Source organism: Suncus etruscus, chromosome 15 (genome assembly GCF_024139225.1).
Source record: "Suncus etruscus isolate mSunEtr1 chromosome 15, mSunEtr1.pri.cur, whole genome shotgun sequence".
NCBI classification, from domain to species: Eukaryota; Metazoa; Chordata; class Mammalia; order Eulipotyphla; family Soricidae; genus Suncus; species Suncus etruscus.
The window spans coordinates 53,630,223-53,651,191 of record NC_064862.1 but is presented as its reverse complement, the minus strand read 5'-3'; the positions used below and the strand labels follow the sequence as shown (position 1 = coordinate 53,651,191).

Here is a 20,969-nt window from a genome sequence, read left to right as displayed (position 1 = left end):
TCCTTTGAAGCTCAAGATAAAATGTCAAGTGCTTACTCACTTAATAGCAGGAAATCCTCCTGTTTATAACAGTGTAATTCCATAATTCCTGTAAACAGAGTGTTGGGTTGTGAGATGACACCCAGCCTTTAACCCAAAACAAAGACATTACCCGTTTTCTTATTTTCGGTAAACCTCTTCTTTTGAAATGTAAAAGCCCATCTGGATTTTACTTCACCCTGCAGCACCTCATTGTATGGGTATCAGTTTAATAAAGAAAGAGACAGGGGAAGGGAGAAAGAGGCAGGGGCTGGATCAATAGTACAGCGGTAGGGCATTTGCCTTGCACAGGGCAGATCTAGGATGGACCTGGTTCAATCCCCTGCATCCAATATGGCCTCCTGAGCCAGGAGCATAGCCAGGAGTAATAACCCCTGAGCATCTCTGAGTGTGGCCCCCAAAACAAAAACAAAAACCAAAAGCAAAAACACAAACAAAAAAAACAAGAAAGAGGCAGTTCTGGCTTTTAGCTCAGGAAGAGAGACCATTAGACAAGAAGCCACGGACTCCTTGCCTCTATCCTGACTGGCTTGATTTATTAATCCTTCACAGTTACCTTGCTTCTTCAGACTCGTCTGCCTGGGGCTGAAGATCTGGTACCTAGGGTGACACCACAACTTGTGGAATATATTTTACATTGAATCCTGCTGGTTTGGTATTTACTGACCTACAAACAAACGGAATCTGCCAGAAAATGCATCAGAAGTGCTTGGGAAAGCCTTTTCCCAAAGAAAAGAGCATGACTGAAAGGACAGATCAGTAGCCATGTGCTAGGCCTGTTGGGAGCTGGATCCAGGACTGAGCAATAAAGCAACAGGCCTAGGCTTGGTTCTGCCCAGCCCGGAGACTCGGGCTGGCATCTCTTCTTGGACCTGTGAAGAGGTGGTGAGCCTACTCATTCTGGAGAGGTGATTGGGACTTGGTTATTCTCCTACAATCGCTGCCAGTCTTGGGTTGAAGGCTAGGAGCCTAGACTCACCCCCAAGGAAGGCCAGGTGTGGTCAGGGAGACCTGTAAGCCATTCTACATCACTTGTTTTCAAAGTTCTTTTGTTTTTGTCATAGGCTGCCTGGTTTCTTTCTGCCTGAGGAAGTTTTTTATTTCTTTGGGTTTTTATAAGCTTTGCTAGGTCTGAGGGTATAGTCTAGAGGCCATGGTTCACCTTCCTGGGGCAAGGTGGGGTTTCCTTAGAAAAGAGTTTTGGCTTCTTAGAGGCCTGGTCACTCTGACTTCTGATACCTGTGACATGTCTCCCAGTACCTCAATATACCTTGTTGTCATCTCAATGTTATCTACTGTAGGCCAGCTGCTCCCATTTCAGAGGGACCTTTAGCCTCTATGTCCCCAGTGGAAGGAGAGTACTGGAATCAAGTTCACCTGCTTGTTAAATGTTCTTTTTGGCTGTAGGATGGGAGTAGGACAGCTTCAGGCACTGAGGCACTCCAATTGCCTGCTCTTTGGCAGCAGGTCAGAGCTCTATACTCCAATATCTATCCTGAGCCCTGGTTCTAGGTGAGTTCCACAGGAGGTGGATGGGGACATATGTGCTCTTACATGTTATTTGCTCCTAGGCATCCATGAAGACAGGTAGAACATCTGAAAACAATAGCTAGGATTCTGTTTCATTGGTTGCAGAGTGACTGCAATTCCCAGGCTAAGGGCAACATTTTCTCCCTCTATCTTCTGGATTGTTTAGGCCTGATTTCTTCTATTTGATGCTTTGCTGGTTAATGTGGCTGCTCTGTTTTACTTTAGTGTCATACATGGTTATTCTCAGGTTTTACTCCTAGTTCTGTGCTCAGGGCTCACTCCTGTTAAACTTGGGGGAGACCATCTGGTGCCAATAGAAGCCAGGTCAGTTGCATGCAAGGCAAGTTTGTTCCCCTGTACTATTGCTCTGGCTTATTAAACCTTGATTGTATTCTTTTTCTTTTCTCTTTTCTTTTTGTGCATGAATTCACATAGACATTGTATACACACACACACACACACACACACACACACACACACACACACACCCTACACACATTTTCTGGGCTCTGTCAAAACGTGCCTTCATATATAATAGGGTTGAGCTGAACTGGCAAATTGCAGAAAGGCCCTTCCAACTCTGTCACACTTTCATTCTAAGGAATCAATGTGTAGGTTTTAGGTCCTCCCAGATTGAAGCTGTAACTACCCCAACCGTACCCCCACCCCCAGAATGTAGTCTAGCCCATCCTGCTGTGTGCCTATGGAATGATCATTTACCTTCTTTGGGCTATCACACCCTTGTGTGCAAATAGGGAAACAAATCACCTGAGCTGGGGATATTAGGATATAGACAGGACTTTGGAGGTAAAGATGCCTGGCATAGTTCTTGGCAAAGTAGGGGCCGGAGTGATAGCAAGGCTTTTTGCCTTGTACACCCCCAACCTGGGACGGACCTGTGTTCAATCCCGGGCATTCCATATGGTCCCCTGAGCCTGCCAGGAGCCATTTCCTTCCCTTCCCTTCCCGTCCCTTCCTTTCCCTTCCCTTCCCTTCCCGTCCCTTCCCCTGCCCCTTCCTTCCTTCCTTCCTTCCTTCCTTCCTTCCTTCCTTCCTTCCTTCCTTCCTTCCTTCCTTCCTTCCTTCCTTCCTTCCTTCCTTCCTTCCTTCCCTCTCTCTCTCTCTTTCTTTCTTTCTTTCTTTCTTTTTTCTTTCTTTCTCTCTCTCTTTCTCTTTTCCTCCCTCCCTCCCTCCCTCCCTCCCTCCCTCCCTCCCTCCCTCCCTCCCTTCCTTCCTTCCTTCCTTCCTTCCTTCCTTCCTTCCTTCCTTCCTTCCTTCCTTCCTTCCTAATTTGGGCCACACCAGTGACGCTCAGGGGTTACTCCTGGCTATGTGCTCAGAAATCGCTCCTGGCTTGGGGGACCATATGGGACGCTGGGGGATCAAACTTCAGTCCTTTGTAGGTCAGACACATGCAAGGCAAACACCTTACTGCTGCACCACCACTCTGGCCCCACCGGGAGCCATTTCTAAGCACAGAGACAGGAGTAATCCCTGAGTACAGCTGTTGGTCGGGTGTGGACCCAAACCAAAACCAACCAAACACTTAATTGTCAAAGTTAATGTTCTAGTCAGCCCAGGCTACTGTATGAAACTACTATGTTTAGGTGACTTCAGGAACAAATATTCATTGTAGGTTGGCAAGTTCAAGATCAAGATGCTGGCAGATTCAAGTTTTCGGTGAGGGAACTCTTCCTGGCTTACAAATACCAGTTATTTCATTGTGTGTTTATATGACCTTCTTGGTACAGGTGTGGAGAACATTCTGGTCTGGCTTGCTTGTCCTGTGAGAATATCAGTTCCATTACTTTCATGACTTTGTCTAAACCTAATCACTTCTCAAATGCCCACATTGGAGATAAGAGAACTACTTGTGAGTTGGCAGGGATGGGGGTAGAAAAACAAAGAACAGTGCAGGAAAGATCAGTGATGTTCCTACGCTGCCTTCCACTTTTGCTTCACTGGGCCAGACATAGATCATGCACTTGAAATTGGGTTTTGCATTTGGAAAATAAATGTGTCTTTTGTGAGATTGGTGGCCACTAAAATAATACAAGACGATTCCCAAGACTGTTCATCAAATTACTTTGACAAATCACATTGGACTGATCTTTTCTCCATTGTGGGCATGTCAGGAAGCAAGTGTGGACCATATAAACTTTATTTTATAAAGGAAGATTTCCTTTTTTAAGCATCCCTGACCTCCATGGAAGTCTACAGAAAGACAAGTTATCAATCAAGTGATCAATCCCCAGTCCTCAACCACTAAATCTTATTAAAGGCCTTTACAGGGCCGGAGAGATAGCATGGAGGTAGTGCATTTGCTTTGCATGCAGAAGGACGGTGATTCAAATCCCGGCATTCCATATGGTCCCCCAAGCCTTCCAGGAGCGATTTCTGAGTGAAGAGCCAGGAGGAACCCCTGAGCGCTGCCGGGTGTGACCTAAAAACCAAATAAATAAAAAAATAAATAATAAAGGCAACTTTACACAGCAGACTGATTAAACTTCTCCCACAGTGATCTCTTCTTCTCAAGAAGGGCAACACGGGGGAGATGATTTGATTTGTAAAATTTTTTTGTTCAGAAACCTTTATGGCTCATATATTTTTGCAATGTCCACCTTCAGTTACTGGGACCCAGAAGCTAGGTTTTAGGAAGACCCATCTGGAGTTACTGTTCTGGATCAATTTGGACAGTTGACTTCGCAGGCTGTCCTCCGTCTAACAAGGAACCAAGAGTGGACAGTGAACTGATTTTAATTTTGGGGGGTGGGTGGGGAAGATGATGGGGAAGATGATGGTGACTCCGGGAAGCCACTCCTGGACCGCTTCAACCCTTGAGGTCCCGCGAAGACCTGGTGTCGGCCCTTGCCCGGCCAGCAGGTGGCGCTCGGGTGCCGCGGGCGGAGGGAGGGACTGACTACAAAGGGAGGCGAGCCCCGCGGGCCACTTCCGGGCGGGGAGCATAGTGGGTGGGGCCGCGGCCTAGGGACCTGCAATCTCTGCGGCGGCGGCAGGGGCAGCCCGCCCACGGGGGGCCAAGCAGGGGGAGCCCGCGGCCTGCTGCCGGCTGCTGCAGCGGCGAGTGCGCACTGCGCGAGGACGGGAGCGGGAGACTCCGCTGGGTCCAGAGTGAGGAGGTGCAAGGGAGCCTGAGGCGGAAGGGTCCTGCGGGGTCCTGAGGAGGGAGGAGGCCTGGCTGGGGCCGCCCGGGCCGAGGCCTGGTGCAAGTTCGGACTGGGCCGGGCGGAGACTCCGGACGGTGCTGGGGAGAAAGGGATGGGGTCCAGGGGCGGAGTCAGGAGGGAGGCCGAGGCGTTTCCTGGGGATTTGACCCGCGGGAGGTGGGCGAGCTTGCGCCTGCAGGATTCTGATTGGCCGGCACTAGTTCTGGGCGGGGCTTGTTTTAGCTATCGCAAGTCGCTGGTTGGCTGGCGCGAGGGCTGGGCGTGGCGTGTAGGCGCGCCTTCAGGATTCTGATTGGCGGACTCGCGATCTGGGCGGGGCCTATCCTCGCTCTCGCAAGACGCTGGTTGGCTGGTGCGAGCTCTGGGCGTGGCGTGTAGGCGCGCCTTCAGGATTCTGATTGGCGGGCGCAAGCGCTGGGCGTGGCTATGTGTAGGCGCGCCTTCAGGATTCTGATTGGCGGAAGCGGACGCTGGGCGTGGTGTGTAGGCGCGCCTTCAGGATTCTGATTGGCGGGTGCAAGCTCTGGGCGTGGCCATGCGTGCGAGCCCTCAGAATTCTGATTGGCGGGCGCCGGCGCTGGGCGCGGCTTGTGCTCTCGGGGAGTGAAATCTGAGCTCTCAGCGCCGCGCGCGACAACCATTGCCTGGTAGCGCGCGAGCAAATCTGGGCAGGCGAAGGCCGGCGTTTGGAGGCGTCCCTGTAAACAAATCCAGTTCCCTTTTTTGCAGAGGGGTAGCCGTGCAGGGTGTGCAAGGCGGCGGCGCGGAAGATGCCGAGCACGGACCTTCTGATGTTGGTGAGTATTCGGAATCTTCATTTCTCCAAAGTCACCACCTGTCCCTTGGGTTTGTTGTTATTCCAGAGAGGTGGGGGGTGTGTGTGTGTGTGTGTGTGTGTGTGTGTGTGTGTGTGTGTGTGTGTGTGTGTGTGTGTGTGTGTGTGTGTGTGTGTGTGTGTGTGCATTTCACCACCGACACTTCCTCTGGGGAACTCAGCATTCTTTGGGGTTTAGGATCTTCTAGACGGATACATGACTGCATTTATTTTTTAGTCCTGGATCCCTTTCCATTCCATACCACCAGGGCAGTTTTAAAGTCTCGGTTCGATTTTGTTGGTGTCTGCCAAACCTCTGTTGATGGGTGGACGTAGCTTATAGAGTGGGTTGAGATCAGGTCAGCATTCTTATCTTGTTTGTTTAGACAGGATAAAAGCGATCTGAAGGCTCCTGGGAAGGGTAAGAGCAAATGCTGTTGATTTGAAGTGCTTGAGTTGGGCTTAGGACTGTGCCTGCTTTGCTATGTTCGCCTCTGCCTTTTCTCCAGAGATCTTTTGTGTGCCTCTTTCTTCTGAGAGAGAGAGAGAGAGAGAGAGAGAGAGAGAGAGAGAGAGAGAGAGAGAGAGAGAGAGAGAGAGAGAGAGAATTGCCCCAGTAAATAAATGTCTGCCAGAGAGAGAGAGAGAGAGAGAGAGAGAGAGAGAGAGAGAGAGAGAGAGAGAGAGAGAGAGAGAGAGAGAGAGAGAGAAAGAGAGAGTATTGCCCCAGTAAATGTCTGCCAGAGTGATGTTCTATGCTCAGAGCATTTATGATCCCATGGTGGCTCTGTGGTGTGTGTGTGAGAGAGAATTTTGGGCAACTTCCAAAGAACTTGAGAGAAAAAAAACATATGGGTTCCCTTTATTGGAAGGAGGGCCTTGGTCAGCACCTCATATAGATTTCAGGGGCTGCTGTGCTCAGAGGCTCGATTCAGGTGGTGCTCAGGGGACCACCTGGCCATGCTCACAGCTGACTTCTGGCTCTGTGCTCAGGGATCTCTCCTGGGTTGACCTTTTGCAAAGCAAGACTATCTCTCCCACACTGGAGTCGCTTTTTAATAAGTCACTTCTCAGAATTTGCAAAATAATACTATCTTTTCCTTACCTGGTGCTGATTTCCTACAGTGGTAGAATCTCTAAATTTCTGGGAGGGGAAGAGAAAATAGATTGTGATTAGTTCTACTTTGAGGCTGAGAGTCAAGCTGATTTCTGAGACATACAGACAAATCAGGGAATGCACAGATCAACTATAATGAGTCTACCTAATAGAGTTTTCTTGCCTCAGATTTCATGGATGATCAGACAATAGTAAACAGCATATGGAATTCTAAATTCTTTTTTTTTTTTCTTTTGGTTTTTGGGTCACACCTGGCAGCGCTCAGGGGTTACTCCTGGCTCTATGCTCAGAAATTGCTCCTGGCAGGCTCGGGGACCATATGGGATATCGGGATTCGAACCACCATCCTTCTGCATGCAAGGCAAACACCTTACCTTCATGGTATCTCTCCGGCCCCGGAATTCTAAATTCTTTTTTTTTTTTTTTTTTTTTTTTTTTGGTTTTTGGGCCACACCCGTTTGACGCTCAGGGGTTACTCCTGGCTATGTGCTCAGAAATTGCCCCTGGCTTGGGGGGACCATATGGGACGCCGGGGGATTGAACCGTGGTCCGTTCCTTGGCTAGCGCTTGCAAGGCAGACACCTTACCTCTAGCGCCACCTTCCCGGCCCCGGAATTCTAAATTCTTAGCATCAAAGCAGTTCTATTGGATAACTTGGAAATAAATAAGCCAAAGGAATCAATCACCAATAATTCCTCTGCTCAATGCTCATGATTCTTGGCTTCTTAGAGGGTTAATACAAAATGACCTGTAACAACGGGAGTGTCTGTTTTCCCTCTTATGTATTCATGTATGTGTAAGGGATGGGGCTTATGTCTGAGGGGCTTCACATATGCCCAACTTTGCTTATCACGTCTCATAATAACCTGTCATTTCACAGTCTGAGTGGTGAGTGCTTTGATTCAGAGAAGAAACTTGGGAATCTGTTTTGTTTGCGGGTTCTTTCTTTAGTTGCTAACTTTGCTTCTGCTAGTCTAGAATAGTATTTCCCAAAGTTCACAGCTCCTGCCCCTCACCCTGTTATTGTTGGTAGCTCTGGAAAGATCCAGGATGCCTTAAGTGCCATTGAGGTGTTTTCTGTTTGTTCATTTAAAAATAAAAGAAGGTAGATTTCTGATCAAATGGAGAGGGACCATTGTATACATTTTTTTTTTTCATTTTTATGAGAAAGGGCAGTAGGTCAAGGAACCTTTGATGTAGAATGATCTAAAAGGTTGAGAGGCATCAGTGTACATAGATAATGTAGGCCCTGGAGAATCTTCCCTCTGATCAAAAGGGAGGTAGTGTATTTGCATTGTAGGTGGCACTTGGGAAATATGTATTGGGGGAAGTGTAAACTTGACTATGTTGTAGGGAAATATCAGACATGACATCTATAGGTGTGAGATGCCAATCGTTGAGGAAGCTCATTAAAGAACAGTAAGAGCGTTTTGAGTCTTTCCAGTTATTTCGAGTCTGTAAACTCTGAAAACCCAACCTGGAGAGCATGAGGAGTCCAAACACCAATTTCAGACTGAGGTGCACTCCTTGCCCCCCAACTCAGTTCCACATATTGTCTTGTTAATGATGGGCAGAGAGCCTCTCAATTGCTGAGTGTCCCACCCTCTATTGGCTAGACTGGGTTTGGCATTTGGAAATGGCACTTGGAGACGTGGAATAGTGCTGGGGAGCCCATTCAGAGCCTCCTACGTGTGAGGTCGATACCCTGTTGTGGAGCCACTTGCCCCAGGATGCCCTTACTAAATTCCTGCCCTTCTGCCTCTTCTGATGCCAAAGCTTTGCCTGCCTTTTTCCATTTGTTCACTTGTGACTTGCCGTGGGCTCTTAAGACTTTCCACCCAGGTCACAGAGAGAGTAGGATTGTGTATAATTCATCCACTGGGACCTGTGAGGTTGCCAGAGGGAATTCAAGACAGGTCTTTCTTAGCAACCTCTCTCCACTTCAACAAATACTGTTTTATCCTATACTTCTCCTTCCTAGTGCCAGAGGGTAGATTCACTTTGCAAGTCTCCCTATACTTGTCTCTTTACAGATAAAAATCTTGCTGCAAAGCTAACGAAGGGCTTTTTTCTTTTCCTATCCTCAGAGGGAAATCAAGGCTGTCCTGAGTGTTAAGGTAGTGCTGGCTGGATAAGAGAGGTAATGCTAATCTAGGCCCCAAACTGTCACCAAACCAGAGGCAGTTATGTACCTAAGAACATTTCACGATTTCAGGGCTGGAGCAATAATAAAGCAGCAGGGAGGGCATTTGCCTTGCATGAAGCTGACCTGGGTTTGATCCCTGCACCCCCTAAAATTCTCCGAGTACCACCCGGAGGGATTCCTGAATACTGAAGAGTAAGCCCTGACATCAGGTGTGGCCTCCAAACAAACAAAAAAAGAACATTTGACAATTTTTTGGACAATTTTGTGCATGGGACATAGGTGCCAGCTATCAGGAATGTACCCAGATGCCACAGTCATGCATATAGCACAGTCCCCCACAGCCAGGAATGATCTGCCCCAGTGTCAGCTGGGTAGTGACTGACCTGCCTGGTATCTGGCTGCTCTTGTTCTCTTGGCTGGGAATGAGTCTTACCTGAGTTTAACACATCTCTTATAGTGTGGCTTGGGGCATTTTAGTACACAGATCAAACCCAGTTACTTTGCAGTTGATCTTGGAGATCTAGAGAGAGTACAGTGGATAAAGGAGTTTACTTTGCACTTGGCCGATCTGGTTTGATCGCTAACACCCCATATGGTTCTCCAAGCCCTGCCAAAACTGATTACTTGAGTGCAGAGCTAGGAGTAAGCCCTGGGCATCACTGGATGTGGCCTCAAAACAAAATGGATTGGAGGATGTACAGCATCATAACATCTCTGTAGTAGGGAGAAATTCTTGTTTTTGTTTGAGTCACAGCTGGTGTGTTCAAGACATACTTCTTTCTACTTTTGTACTCAGGGATCACTCTTGGTGATTTGGGGTGCCAGAGAGATGGCTATAGGGTGACTTGGAGGACCATACAGATACCGGGAGATTGAACCCTCCTTAGACATGTGCAAAGCAAGCAACCTCCCTGCTGCACTGTCACTCCATGATAGTAAAGTTCTTAAGTCTTTACCTCTTCAAGATTTCTGCAGCACTCTTCTCATTTTGGAAACAAAATCTCTTGTTTAGCTATTATTTTCCTTTTTTTTGGGGGGGGGGGTTTGGACCACACCGGTGATGCTTGGGTATGCGCTCAGAAATTGGCTCAGAAATTGGCTATGCGCTCAGAAATCGCTCCTTGCTTGGGGGACCATAAGGGACGCCAGGGGATCGAACCATGGTCCATCCTAGGCTAGCGCCGGCAAGGCAGATGCCTTATCTTTTCTTTTCCTTTCCCTTCCCTCCCCTCCCCTCCCCTCCCCTCCCCCCTCTCCTCCCCCCTCCCTCTCTCCCTCCCTCCCTCTCTCCCTCCCTCCCTCCCTCCCTCCCTCCCTCCCTCCCTCCCTCCCTCCCTCCCTCCCTTCCTTCCTTCCTTCCTTCCTTCCTTCCTTCCTTCCTTCCTTCCTTCCTTCCTTCCTTCCTTCCTCCTCCCTCCCTCCCTCCCTCCCTTCCTTCCTTATTTTCTTCTGTCACACCCAGCAGTGCTCAGGGCTTACTCTTGGCTCTGCACTCAGGAATTGCTCCTGGCAGGCTCGGGACCATATGGGATGCTGGGGATCGAATCCAGTCCTGGGTCCATCCCAGGTCAGCACATGCAAGGCAAATGCCCTACCTGTGCTATAACTCTATCCCAGGGGTCTTAAACTCATGGCCCGCAGCAAATGGCCCTCCATACAACATTTTGTGGCCCTGCCCTAGAGGAATCCTTTTTTGTTTTGTTTTGTTTTGTTTTAGTTGTTTGGGTCAAACCTCCCAATGTTTAAGGCTTACTACTGACTTTGCACTCAAGGATCACCCTGACTTTGCCTCCTGCGCCCCCAGGTAAATTGAATTTGAGACCCCTGCTCTATCCCAATATATTTTTTTAATACGAAAGAAATCTTATCTTTCCAGATATTAGAGTTTATCTTTGACCCTTGTGGTTTTTGGGTCACACCCAGCAGGGTTATTCCTGGCTCCAGGCTCAGAAATTGCTCCTGAGGGACCATATTCGAAACCGATGCCTTACCTCCATGCTATCTCTCCCGCCCCTATCTTTTTTTTTTTTTTTTTTTTTTTTGGTTTTTGGGCCACACCCGGTAATGCTCAGGGGTTACTCCTGGCTATGCGCTCAGAAGTTGCTTCTGGCTTGGGGGACCATATGGGATGCTGGGGGATCGAACTGTGGTCCGTCCAAGGATAGTGCAGGCAAGGCAGGCACCTTACCTCTTGCGCCACCGCCCGCCCCCCCCCACCCCCCACCCCACCCCCCACCCCCCCCCCCCCCCCCCCCCCCCCGCCCCTATCTTTGACCTTTGATACTTTATTTTAAGAAATGCATTCCTGCTGAGTCTCAAGATGTCTGATAAAGGACTTAGCTCTTTTCTGTTATTTGGATTGGGTGACTTTGTAGACTTGTTTAGAAGAAGCAAAGAAAATTTATGGAGGGGCAGGAGCATAGGTAGTACAGAGGATAGGGCATTTGCTCTGCTGCCCCGGGTTTGATTCCCAGCATCCCATAATTGATTTCTGAGCACAGAGGTAGGAATAACCTGGGTGCTGCTGAGTGTGGCCTAAAAATCAAAAAGAGAAAAAAAGCAACAAACAAAAATTCATGCAGACTGATAAGAAATTGAACATTTTATTGCCTATAATTAGTACTTCACCATAATTAGTACTGTATTTTTGGTGATCCTATCTTATAAGTAAAACAAAATACGAAAAGAATCACATAATTTTCCAGCCTTTGGTGTGAAGAATAGGGTTGTAATAAGAGTAAATAAACTAGATTTGACTACCCACCTGACATGGCTTTGCAATCTCGGTGTGAGGAATTTTTAGTAACACTTGTCTTCTTAATTGGGTTTTGCCCAATCTGATGCACATAGCTTGGACCCAGTTGTAGCAAAATTGGGAATCAGTCTGGGATTAAGAATTCCCCATAGGGAACTGATTTCTAGCTCTGTGTAGGTAAACCCACAGAACCAATTAATCTATACAGTAAGGTTAGAGGAGATAGGAGCCAGCTTTATGACTATAGACTAGAAGTGTTTTTGCAAGGAGATATTATGTATCCCCCCTGCAGTCTCCAACAGTTGGTTTGAGAGGTGGATTGTTTAGCAAGATTATTTAAGGTTAGCATGGAGGGGCCAGTGCCATAGCACAATGGGTATGGAGTTTGTCTTGCATGTGGCTGACTGGGGTTCAATTCCTGACATCCTTTATGGTATCCTGAGATTGCCAGGAGTAACCTCTGAGTGCCACCAGGTATGACCCAAAAACCAAAATACAAAGGTTAGCATGGACCAGCATAGCATGCATAAATAGTGGATTGAAGATCTCTCTGTCACTCTTATGTTTGAAGGGGCAAGGGAAAGAGCATTTTCTAGAATCTTCCTTAAGGCATTGGGACCTGGATGAATGCAGCCTCCACCAACCTCTGGTCCCCACAGGAAAAGAGTGAAGGGGAAAATGGGCCTTAAATATTCCTTCTGCATTTGATCTTCATTTGGCCCACTTCAACTGGAGATTATTAGGCTGAGTGAAATGAATCAAAGGGAGAGGGATAGACATTGAATAATCTCACTCATTCACTCATCTGTGGGATATAAGAAAAATGAAAGCTAGTATGATCATACTATCCAGACATGATAGAGATGAGGATCAATCACAGTAGGAAGGGGAGAAAGTGATGTACATGGGTGGGAGATGTGTACTGGTGAAGATGGTGTACATTCTATGACTGAAACTCAACCATGGGCAATTATATGTATGTGTGTGTATGCATATATATGTATATATATAAAGAGACATAATAACACATTGAATGAAAAAGAAAAACAAGAGTGCCAAAAAAAGCCCAAGTTTAGAAGTTTTAACTGGAAACCAGAGATCCCTGGAGCCTGGGGATGCCTGCCCTTTGGGAAAGTGTGGAGGAAAGGGAGTCCACCCAGCAGGTTGCACCCAGCACTGCTAGGTCAAGTTACATTTGAAAGGCTCCTGTGAGGAAAAGATGGTGCTTAAGCAGTCTTGGATAATGGGGCCTGCTGTGTGAAAGGCATTCTCGCTGATAACAGAAGGGGAGAAGCTTTGGCAGCTCTCAAGTAGTTCTGTTCCAGTGGCCTGCCTTAGAATCTTAATGGCCTCTCAGGCTTTTAGAAATCCCCAGTACTAGCTCTCCTTGCTGTGTTGAATCTCTTCCCCAGTGCCGTGACAGAGTGGTTGCAGACTGCTTTTTCTGTTTTCAGCATTGCTGAGTATGTTTGATTTTTAGGAAGCTTTTCACTGGTCAAAATCACTAACTATAGCTTAAATGTAAGCTGGGCAGTATATACCAGAAGAATCTAAAGTAGAAAAAAAAATGGGGGGGGGGCTTTTGTTTGGGGGCTTCACTTAGTGTTGTTCAGGGTTTACTCTTGCTGGCCCTGCACTCAGGGATCACTTCTGGTGAAGCTCAGGTGACCATATGGGCTGATAGAGATCTAACCTGGGTTAGCTGTGTGCAAGACAAGTGCTTTACCCACTCTGCTCTGGTACCTAAAGTAGGAAAGATTTTTTCAGAGATGGAAAATGATTCTCTAAAAAAATATAAGCTAAACTCAGGGCCGATTATTTCTTTCTCTCTCTTTTTTTTATTAAATATATTTTTTTATTTAAGTAACATGCTCATAGTTGGGTTACAGTCATAACCAGAACACCCCCCTTCACCAGTGCAACATTACCCCCTCTCCCTTTCCCATCCCCTGCCTGTATTCGAGACAGGCATTCTACTACAGTAATTTGTTTTTAAGTTCAGTAAGTTGTATTTTTTTCCTTAAAGGATAAGAGTAAAAAAAATACAGTAAAGGTGTGATAGTGGCAATCGCCAATGTTTGCATACAGGGCCGATTATTTCTAACTATGGTGGCCACTCCTGAGTTTTGAAGAACATTTACAGAATATAATCTCTTCTGCAGTCTTATTCTTTTTTAGCCAATGAATATTAATAAACAGTTGATGGTAGCAGTATATAGACTGTTAAGGGCCAGGTTTAGATTGATTTGCAAAGGACTGTTGTAGCAGTTACATCTCAGGCAAAGCTAAGTAGCTTTTATATAGTAGCTAGGTGCAGGGATAGCTGTGTCTCTGTCATAGATTCACATTTTGCATTCAGTCGTTTTAGGAGACCTTGTCTGCCCACTGGATACTTGCTGAAAGCATTAAATTCGCTCTTTTGAAAGTTCATTTTGGCTGGTGAGCTTGAAAAGAGTTCCAGAAAGACAGTGCCAAGATGGGGCTGGAGCGATAGTGCAGCAGGGAGGGCGTTTGCCTTGCATGAAGCAGACCCCAGGTTCAATCCCCAGTATCCCATATGGTCCAAGAGCACCGCCAGGAGTGATACTAGACAGGAAAGACTCAAAATTATGCCTTAATGGCATGGAATGTTCCAGATACTGGAGGCAAATTAAAAAACACTCCTATATTCTATTATGTTGCCCAACAATTTTTTTTTTTTTTTTTTGGTTTTGTTTTTGGGCCACACCCGGAGGCACTCAGGGGTTACTCCTGGCTCTGAGCTCAGAAATTGCACCTGGCAGACTTGAGGGGCCATATGAGATGCTGGGGATCGAACCTGGGTCCATCCCAGATTGACTGTATGCAAGGCAAACACTCTACTGATGTGCTGTCAGTTTGGCCCCCCCCCCCCAATTTTTTTTCTGATCAAGATATTATCACAGGCTTTCTCATGAGGCATGCCTGTCCAGAGCATTATCTTTAGACTGTCGCTTTTTTGTTGAATTTATTGGTATCTAGTTTTATTCAATGTTTTGTGGCTTAGAGGTTCAATAATGTGCCAGATCACTCGGGTTTTGTTTTTTGTTTTTTTTTTCTGGGTCACACTCAGCAGTGTTTAGGGGTTCCTCCTGGCTCTGCACTCAGAAGTTACTCCTGGTGGGGCCAGAGAGACAGCACAGCAGTAGGGCATTTGTCTTGCACGTGGTCAATCTAGGGCCAACCGGTGGTTTGATTTCTGGCATCCCATATGGTTCCCTGAGCCTGCCGGGGTGATTTCTGAACCCAGAGCCAGGAGTAACCCCTGAGCGTTGCCCAAAAACAAAAAACAAAAAAAGAAAGAAAAATAGAAATTACTCCTGGTAGGCTCAGGGGACTATATGGGATGCCAGGAATCAAACCCCAAGTCAGTAGCATGCAATGTAAATGCCTTCCCCGCTCTGCCCCTTACTCTTTTTTTTTTTTTTGTGGTTTTTGGGTCACACCCGGCAGTGCTCAGGGGTTATTCCTGGCTCCAGGCTCAGAAATTGCTCCTGGCAGGCACGGGGGACCATATGGGACGCCAGGATTCGAACCGATGACCTCCTGCATGAAAGGCAAACGCCTTACCTCCATGCTATCTCTCTGGCCCCCCTTACTCATGTTTTAATAAGACTTATTAATGAGTCAAAGGCTTGGGAAGATTAAGATTTTCATGACATGGGGGCCGGAGAGATAGCATGGAGGTAAGGCGTTTGCCTTTCATGCAGAAGGTCATCGGTTCGAATCCCGGCGTCCCATATGGTCTCCCGTGCCTGCCAGGAGCAATTTCTGAGCATGAAGCCAGGAGTAACCCCTGAGCACTGCCGGGTGTGACCCAAAAACCACAAAAAAAAAAAAAAAAAAAAAAGATTTTCATGACAGCAACACTCACTTGAAATATAGGCTCTTAAAAATTCAAGATCCTGTTTAATGCCAAGAATCATCGTGTTTTTAATGGTAATGTGTAGTTTACACATTTCTTCAGGGCAGGGGAGGGGAGGAATGTATGTTCAAAGAATCTTCAATTGATCCGAGCTGCAAGAACATTTGATGAGTATAAATAAAATTACTGGATCATGAAATACACAACTTGGTGGTTTCTTGTGTATTCATAGAATTGTACAAAAGTCACCACAAGGGCTGGGGGAACATTTTCAGAGAAAACCTCACTCCTTAGATGTCATTTCCTTGTTGTGGGAGCTGGGCCAGGTATAAGTAATTGAATTGTTTTTACTTAGCTTATATAATTTGGGGATGGGTTGAGGCCACACCTGGTGGTGCTCAGGGGTTACTCCTGGCTCTGTGCTCAGAAATTGCACCTGGCAGGCTTGGGGACCAAATGGGGTTATGAGGGTTGAACCTGGGTCTGTCATTATCAGCAGTGTGCAAGGCAAACGCCCTACCGCTATGCTATCAATCTAATCTAAATTTAATATATTTTTTTACTTTACATAATATTTTCATTCTATGAAAGAGGTAATTCCACCCCCTCTGATAAAATTAAAATTGTGATGCTTGTAGAAATAGAAGATGAATACATAATTGTTTTACTCCTAATGGAAAAAGTAGTCATATTGTAATAGATACTGAGAAGAAAAAGTCCAAAAAGCAGACAGTTAAAGTTCAGGAGTTTTTACATGAATATGTGAACAATATGTGAACAGAGGCAAAGAAATTTCCTAGCAGGGAGGGAAGGCATTTGCACTGCACAAATATGGCAGATTTTACATGGTTATAGTTAGCATAGCTTTCAATATTTACAACTTTCACAACTAGGAAACAGCTTCCAGTGGCTGGAGAGATAGCAAAGCAGTAGAGCATTTGCCTTGCATGTGGCTGACCCAGTAGGGACCCAGTTGGATTCCCGGCATTCCATATGGTCCCCTAGTCAGTGAGGGGCGATTTCTGAGTGCAGAGCCAGGAGTAACCCCTGAGCGTTGCCAGGTGTGGCTCAAAAACCAATCAATCAAGTTTTGTTTTGTTTTTTTTTTCTTTTTGGGTCACACCTGGCAGTGCTCAGGGGTTAGTCCTGGCTCTATGCTCAGAAATCGCTCCTGGCAGGCTCGGGGGACCATATGGGATACCGGGATTCGAACCACCGACCTTCTGCTTGCAAGGCAAACGCACTACCTCCATGCTATCTCTCCGGCCCCAATCAATCAAGTTTTAAAAAAAATGTAAAAAAAAAAAAAAAAAAGAAAAATAGAGGGCCTGGAGAGATAGCACAACGGCGTTTGCCTTGCAAGCAGCCGATCCAAGACCAAAGGTGGTTGGTTCGAATCCCGGTGTCCCATATGGTCCCCCGTGCCTGCCAGGAGCTATTTCTGAGCAGACAGCCAGGAGTAACCCCTGAGCACTGCCAGGTGTGGCCCAAAAACCAAAAAAGAAAAGAATAGCTTCCATGTCACCAGAATCCTCTGTCACCAGTAACCTATAGGATTTTCTGGACCCTTAGTTCAACAACTCTGGAACTAAGTGAAGATTGTGAAAAATCCAAAAATTCGTTTTAAATTAATTTTCTTATTTTAGTTTTTTTTTTTTTAATGATCTTTTGCTTTTTTTCTTTTTTTTAAAAAGTAAGTTTTATTGAGACCCATGTGAATTACAAGTCTTTCACAGTTATATTTAAGGTGCATAAGGACAGTGAATTAGGACCAATTTTAATTTAATTTAATTTTTTTATTTGGAGTGGGGAAGATACCTAGTGATACTTAAGGCTTACTACTGACTCTGTGATCAGGGATCACTCTGGTGCTGGGGATCCTACATGGTACCAGGGATCAAATTGGGTTAAATAAGTTTCCTTGTGATGTCTTATCAACAAATGATTTGCATACCTACCTCATATACCCATATTACCTTGGGTCACATACACATACAAATTTCTTAAGTGGTGCCCCTGGCGATAGTCAGGGCTGAGGACACATACCTTACATGTCTCAACCTGGGTTTGATCCCTGATATTGTGTGGTCCCTCGGGGTTCCTGAGCGCCCCTGCTCCTCACACCTAGCTGTTGATCCACCTGACTGAGTACCCCTGGAGTGCCTGGGACTTTCTTGAGTACTGAAGTAGCCATATTGGTCCTTTTGCACTATCAGCTAGTTTGAAGAGCTTTTCATATGTGAAATTAAGTCTGTCTTCATTCAGTGTGTACATAGCTTCTTTGGGAGTAGATGTTGAAGGAACTTGCCAGAGAGCTTTTCTCTGCTGATCCACAGCCAGGAATCCAGGGATCTGTTTCTGTTTTATCCTTTGATTTGGGGGAGGGAGGCGTCCCCAGCAATGCTTAGAGCTTATTCCTGGCTCTGCACTTAGGAGTCACTCTTAGCAATGCTCAGGGGACCATATGGGGATGCCAGGGTTTGAGCTCAGGCCTGCGGCATTGAAGGCAAACACTCTCCCTGCTGTGCAATGACTCTGCTCAAGTCCCAGTATTTTAATGTAGTGACAAAGCGAATCACTCCTGCTGGTCAGAGACACCATGTGAGAAGGAAGCAATGCTGCAGATGTCTCCAATCATGATGTTTGGGGGGAAGTTAAATCTAGATCATGTAGGGGAAAGTTGGGACTGTTTGCAGACTTGGCTTATTTGTTGAGGAAATGCTCCTTTCTGTTCTTCAGAGGATGACACTCCTTTGGGGGTGCCTATGTGCACGCGAGTGCCCAGTAAACCCTTTTGGTTATTGAGTGTCAGAATCCAGCAAATTTGTCAGCTTCTGTGTCCTAAGTTTTCACAGCTGGCCTTGCTGCTGTAGGCAAAGAAGATATTTGTGAACAAACTTCATGTTGTCATCTCTACCCTCGTTCCCTACTCCTGTTCACGGAGCTGCGTTTGATGCACTTGAGGTTTCTCCATAAGCTACAGGAGACTTGTCAGAGTCCTTTGGTCGACTAACTCAGCATCATCTTCCTTTGCTGTCCAACCTCAGCATAGAGATGTATTTTTAAAAATGTCATTATTGGGTCTGGAGCAGGGACAGCTAGTACTTTGCACTCAGCAGACCTGGGATAGATCTCTGGCATCCCAGTTGGTCCCCCGAGAACTCCCAGCAGTGATCCTAGCGTAACTCAGAGCCAGGAGTAAGTAACCCCTGAGCCTTGCTGGGTACCCCTTTGTCTCCCCAAAAAGTCACTTTTGACAGTGTATCTCCCTCTTCTTTCCAGTTTCTCAGATGTTTTGACTGGCCTGGAAAACCTGGGGGTTCTGGCTCCCTCCTGTGGCCTGTTTGCTCCCAGTGGTGGGGAAGTTTTTTGCTGAAATATTCCGGTGCTTAGACCTACTCATGCTGGTGGAAGGGGTTGAGCTTGTATTGCTGACGCTTCTTTTTTCTTAGTTCTTCCCTTGCTCAAAATTTTTGCTATTTGAAAAATAAATAAATAAATAAATAAAAGAGAAAGGAAGCTACCTCCTTAAAACCCTAAAATTTTTTTTTAGTTCTATTTGTATTTTATAAGGCTATGTATCTAGGACTGACTTTCAATTGGTCATAGGGAGGGCGCCACTTGGGCTACTGTATAATGAAAGCCTGGCCCAGAAGCAGGCCTTAAGTGAATGGTTCAGTACCAAGAGGCTGATGAATGAGTAGGGTGTTAAGGGCCAAACTGTGCACCCCATTTCCCCAGGCAGGTGGTTCTCTGCATTTGGGCAAGGCACCTTCACTCAGGGCTCTACAGTATCTTTCTGCTGGGACAGGATTATGATTAATCAGAAGATTAATTAGAGCCTCAAGCAGAACCCCAAGAATGGATGTTTCTTGGCCAAGCACAGACCCCTCGTCTGAACCTGCCATTATTTTATATGAGATTTTTTTGTTTACTTTTCTTTTGTTCGTTTGCTTGTTTGATGGGGCAAGTCACTCCTAGTGCACAGGGAGCCATAGCGTGCTGAGGAACAAACCTGAATTTTCATCATGAGCACAGCATGCACTCCAACCATTGAGCCATCTCTCCTGCCCAGTGTCTGATTCTTGATGCAGGTCTTAAAAGCATGGGCTTTTAAGCTTTCTTCTTTCAGATATTTGTATCTCTTGACACCTCTGGGGGAATTCTGGAGAAAGAATTCTTGAGAATACTGTGGTCTGGATTTTACCTCCTCAGACAGTCACTTTCACCATGGGCTTGACTATACTCCTTTTGGATCTGTTGCTCAATTCTTTTTTTTTTTTTTTTTTTTTTTGGTTTTTGGGCCACACCCGGTGACGCTCAGGGGTTACTCCTGGCTATGCGCTCAGAAGTCGCTCCTGGCTTGGGGGACCATATGGGACGCCGGGGGATCGAACCGCGGTCCGTCTCCTAGGCTAGCGCAGGTAAGGCAGGCACCTTACCTCGAGCGCCACCGCCCGGCCCCTGTTGCTCAATTCTTAACTTGTTTAATGGCTCAGAGGACTTTTCCCTTTGGGCCCTTTATTTTTTCCTGATGAACTGTAATGCCTCCGAGGCACGGAAGACTAGAGCCTTTTCTGCCCTGTTTATTTTGCACTTGGAAGTTCTATGAAGCTTTGCTTTCTGTGCTTTTAGGGCTGAAGGAAAGTCAAATCAAGAAATTAACTCTTATTATAATTAAACTTCATCCCTAATCTGTAATGCTATCTGTCAGGATCATTGAACTGACCAGAACAGGTTGTTCTTTTCCTCAATAGCTGAGTCCTGCTTGAAGGCTTGGATTTCTGGTTCTTCTGGAAGAACCATTTCATTACATGTTGGATCTTGTGTGAGAGGTGAAAAAGGAGGAAGGAAAAGTGAAGCTTTGCTTTAAGGGATATGACTGCATGGAACAGCTGGTCCAAGCCTGAGGACTAGCCTGGGGGAGTAGTTGATGGGTTTGAGGGTTGCCGATCTGTATGGGCCCTGAGTGAGGGCTTCTACTTATAGATTACTAAGGCCCAAGTTGACTCACTGCCTGACCAGCTGCCAAACCGAGAGCCCTCTTTCTCTCAGACAGATGCCCTTTGAGCATTTTGCATATTGCCCATTTGCAATGCGGTTACTGAATGGAGTAACATGCATATCACTTTATCCCTTTTCAGCACCCAGTTCTTGCCCAGATGGATCACTTCCAACTCTTATTGTCATAGTGGTCCTTTCTCTGACCTCACTTCATCTTCTTTATATCCTTTCTTTACTTTATTTTGATTTATTTTTTGTTTTGGGGTCACACTCGGCAGCACTCAGGGGTTACTCCTGACTCTACACTCAGAAAATTGCCCCTGGCAGGCAACGGGGACCATATGGGATGCCGGGAGTTGAACCACCATCCTTCTGCATGAAAGGCAAACACCTTGCCTCCATGCTCTCTCCCCAACCCTATTTTGATTATTATTAATTATTATTTTTATAGACAAATTTTTGAATCACCATGGGATACACAGTTACAAAGTTG

The 20,969-nt window shown here is 46.3% G+C and overlaps 1 protein-coding gene across 2 annotated transcripts in view; it reads left to right on the top strand.

The window, feature by feature from the left end:
• The first annotated feature begins 4,593 nt into the window (after window positions 1-4,593).
• SGPL1 (sphingosine-1-phosphate lyase 1) overlaps window positions 4,594-20,969 on the top strand; it is a 74,491-nt gene continuing 58,115 nt past the window's right edge. For both annotated transcript variants that reach the window (XM_049789148.1, XM_049789147.1), the window contains exons 1-2: window positions 4,594-4,709; window positions 5,487-5,554. In XM_049789148.1, the coding sequence (XP_049645105.1) occupies window positions 5,528-5,554 (27 nt within the window). In that variant the 5' untranslated portion in view covers window positions 4,594-4,709; window positions 5,487-5,527. The remainder of the gene's footprint in view (window positions 4,710-5,486; window positions 5,555-20,969) is intronic.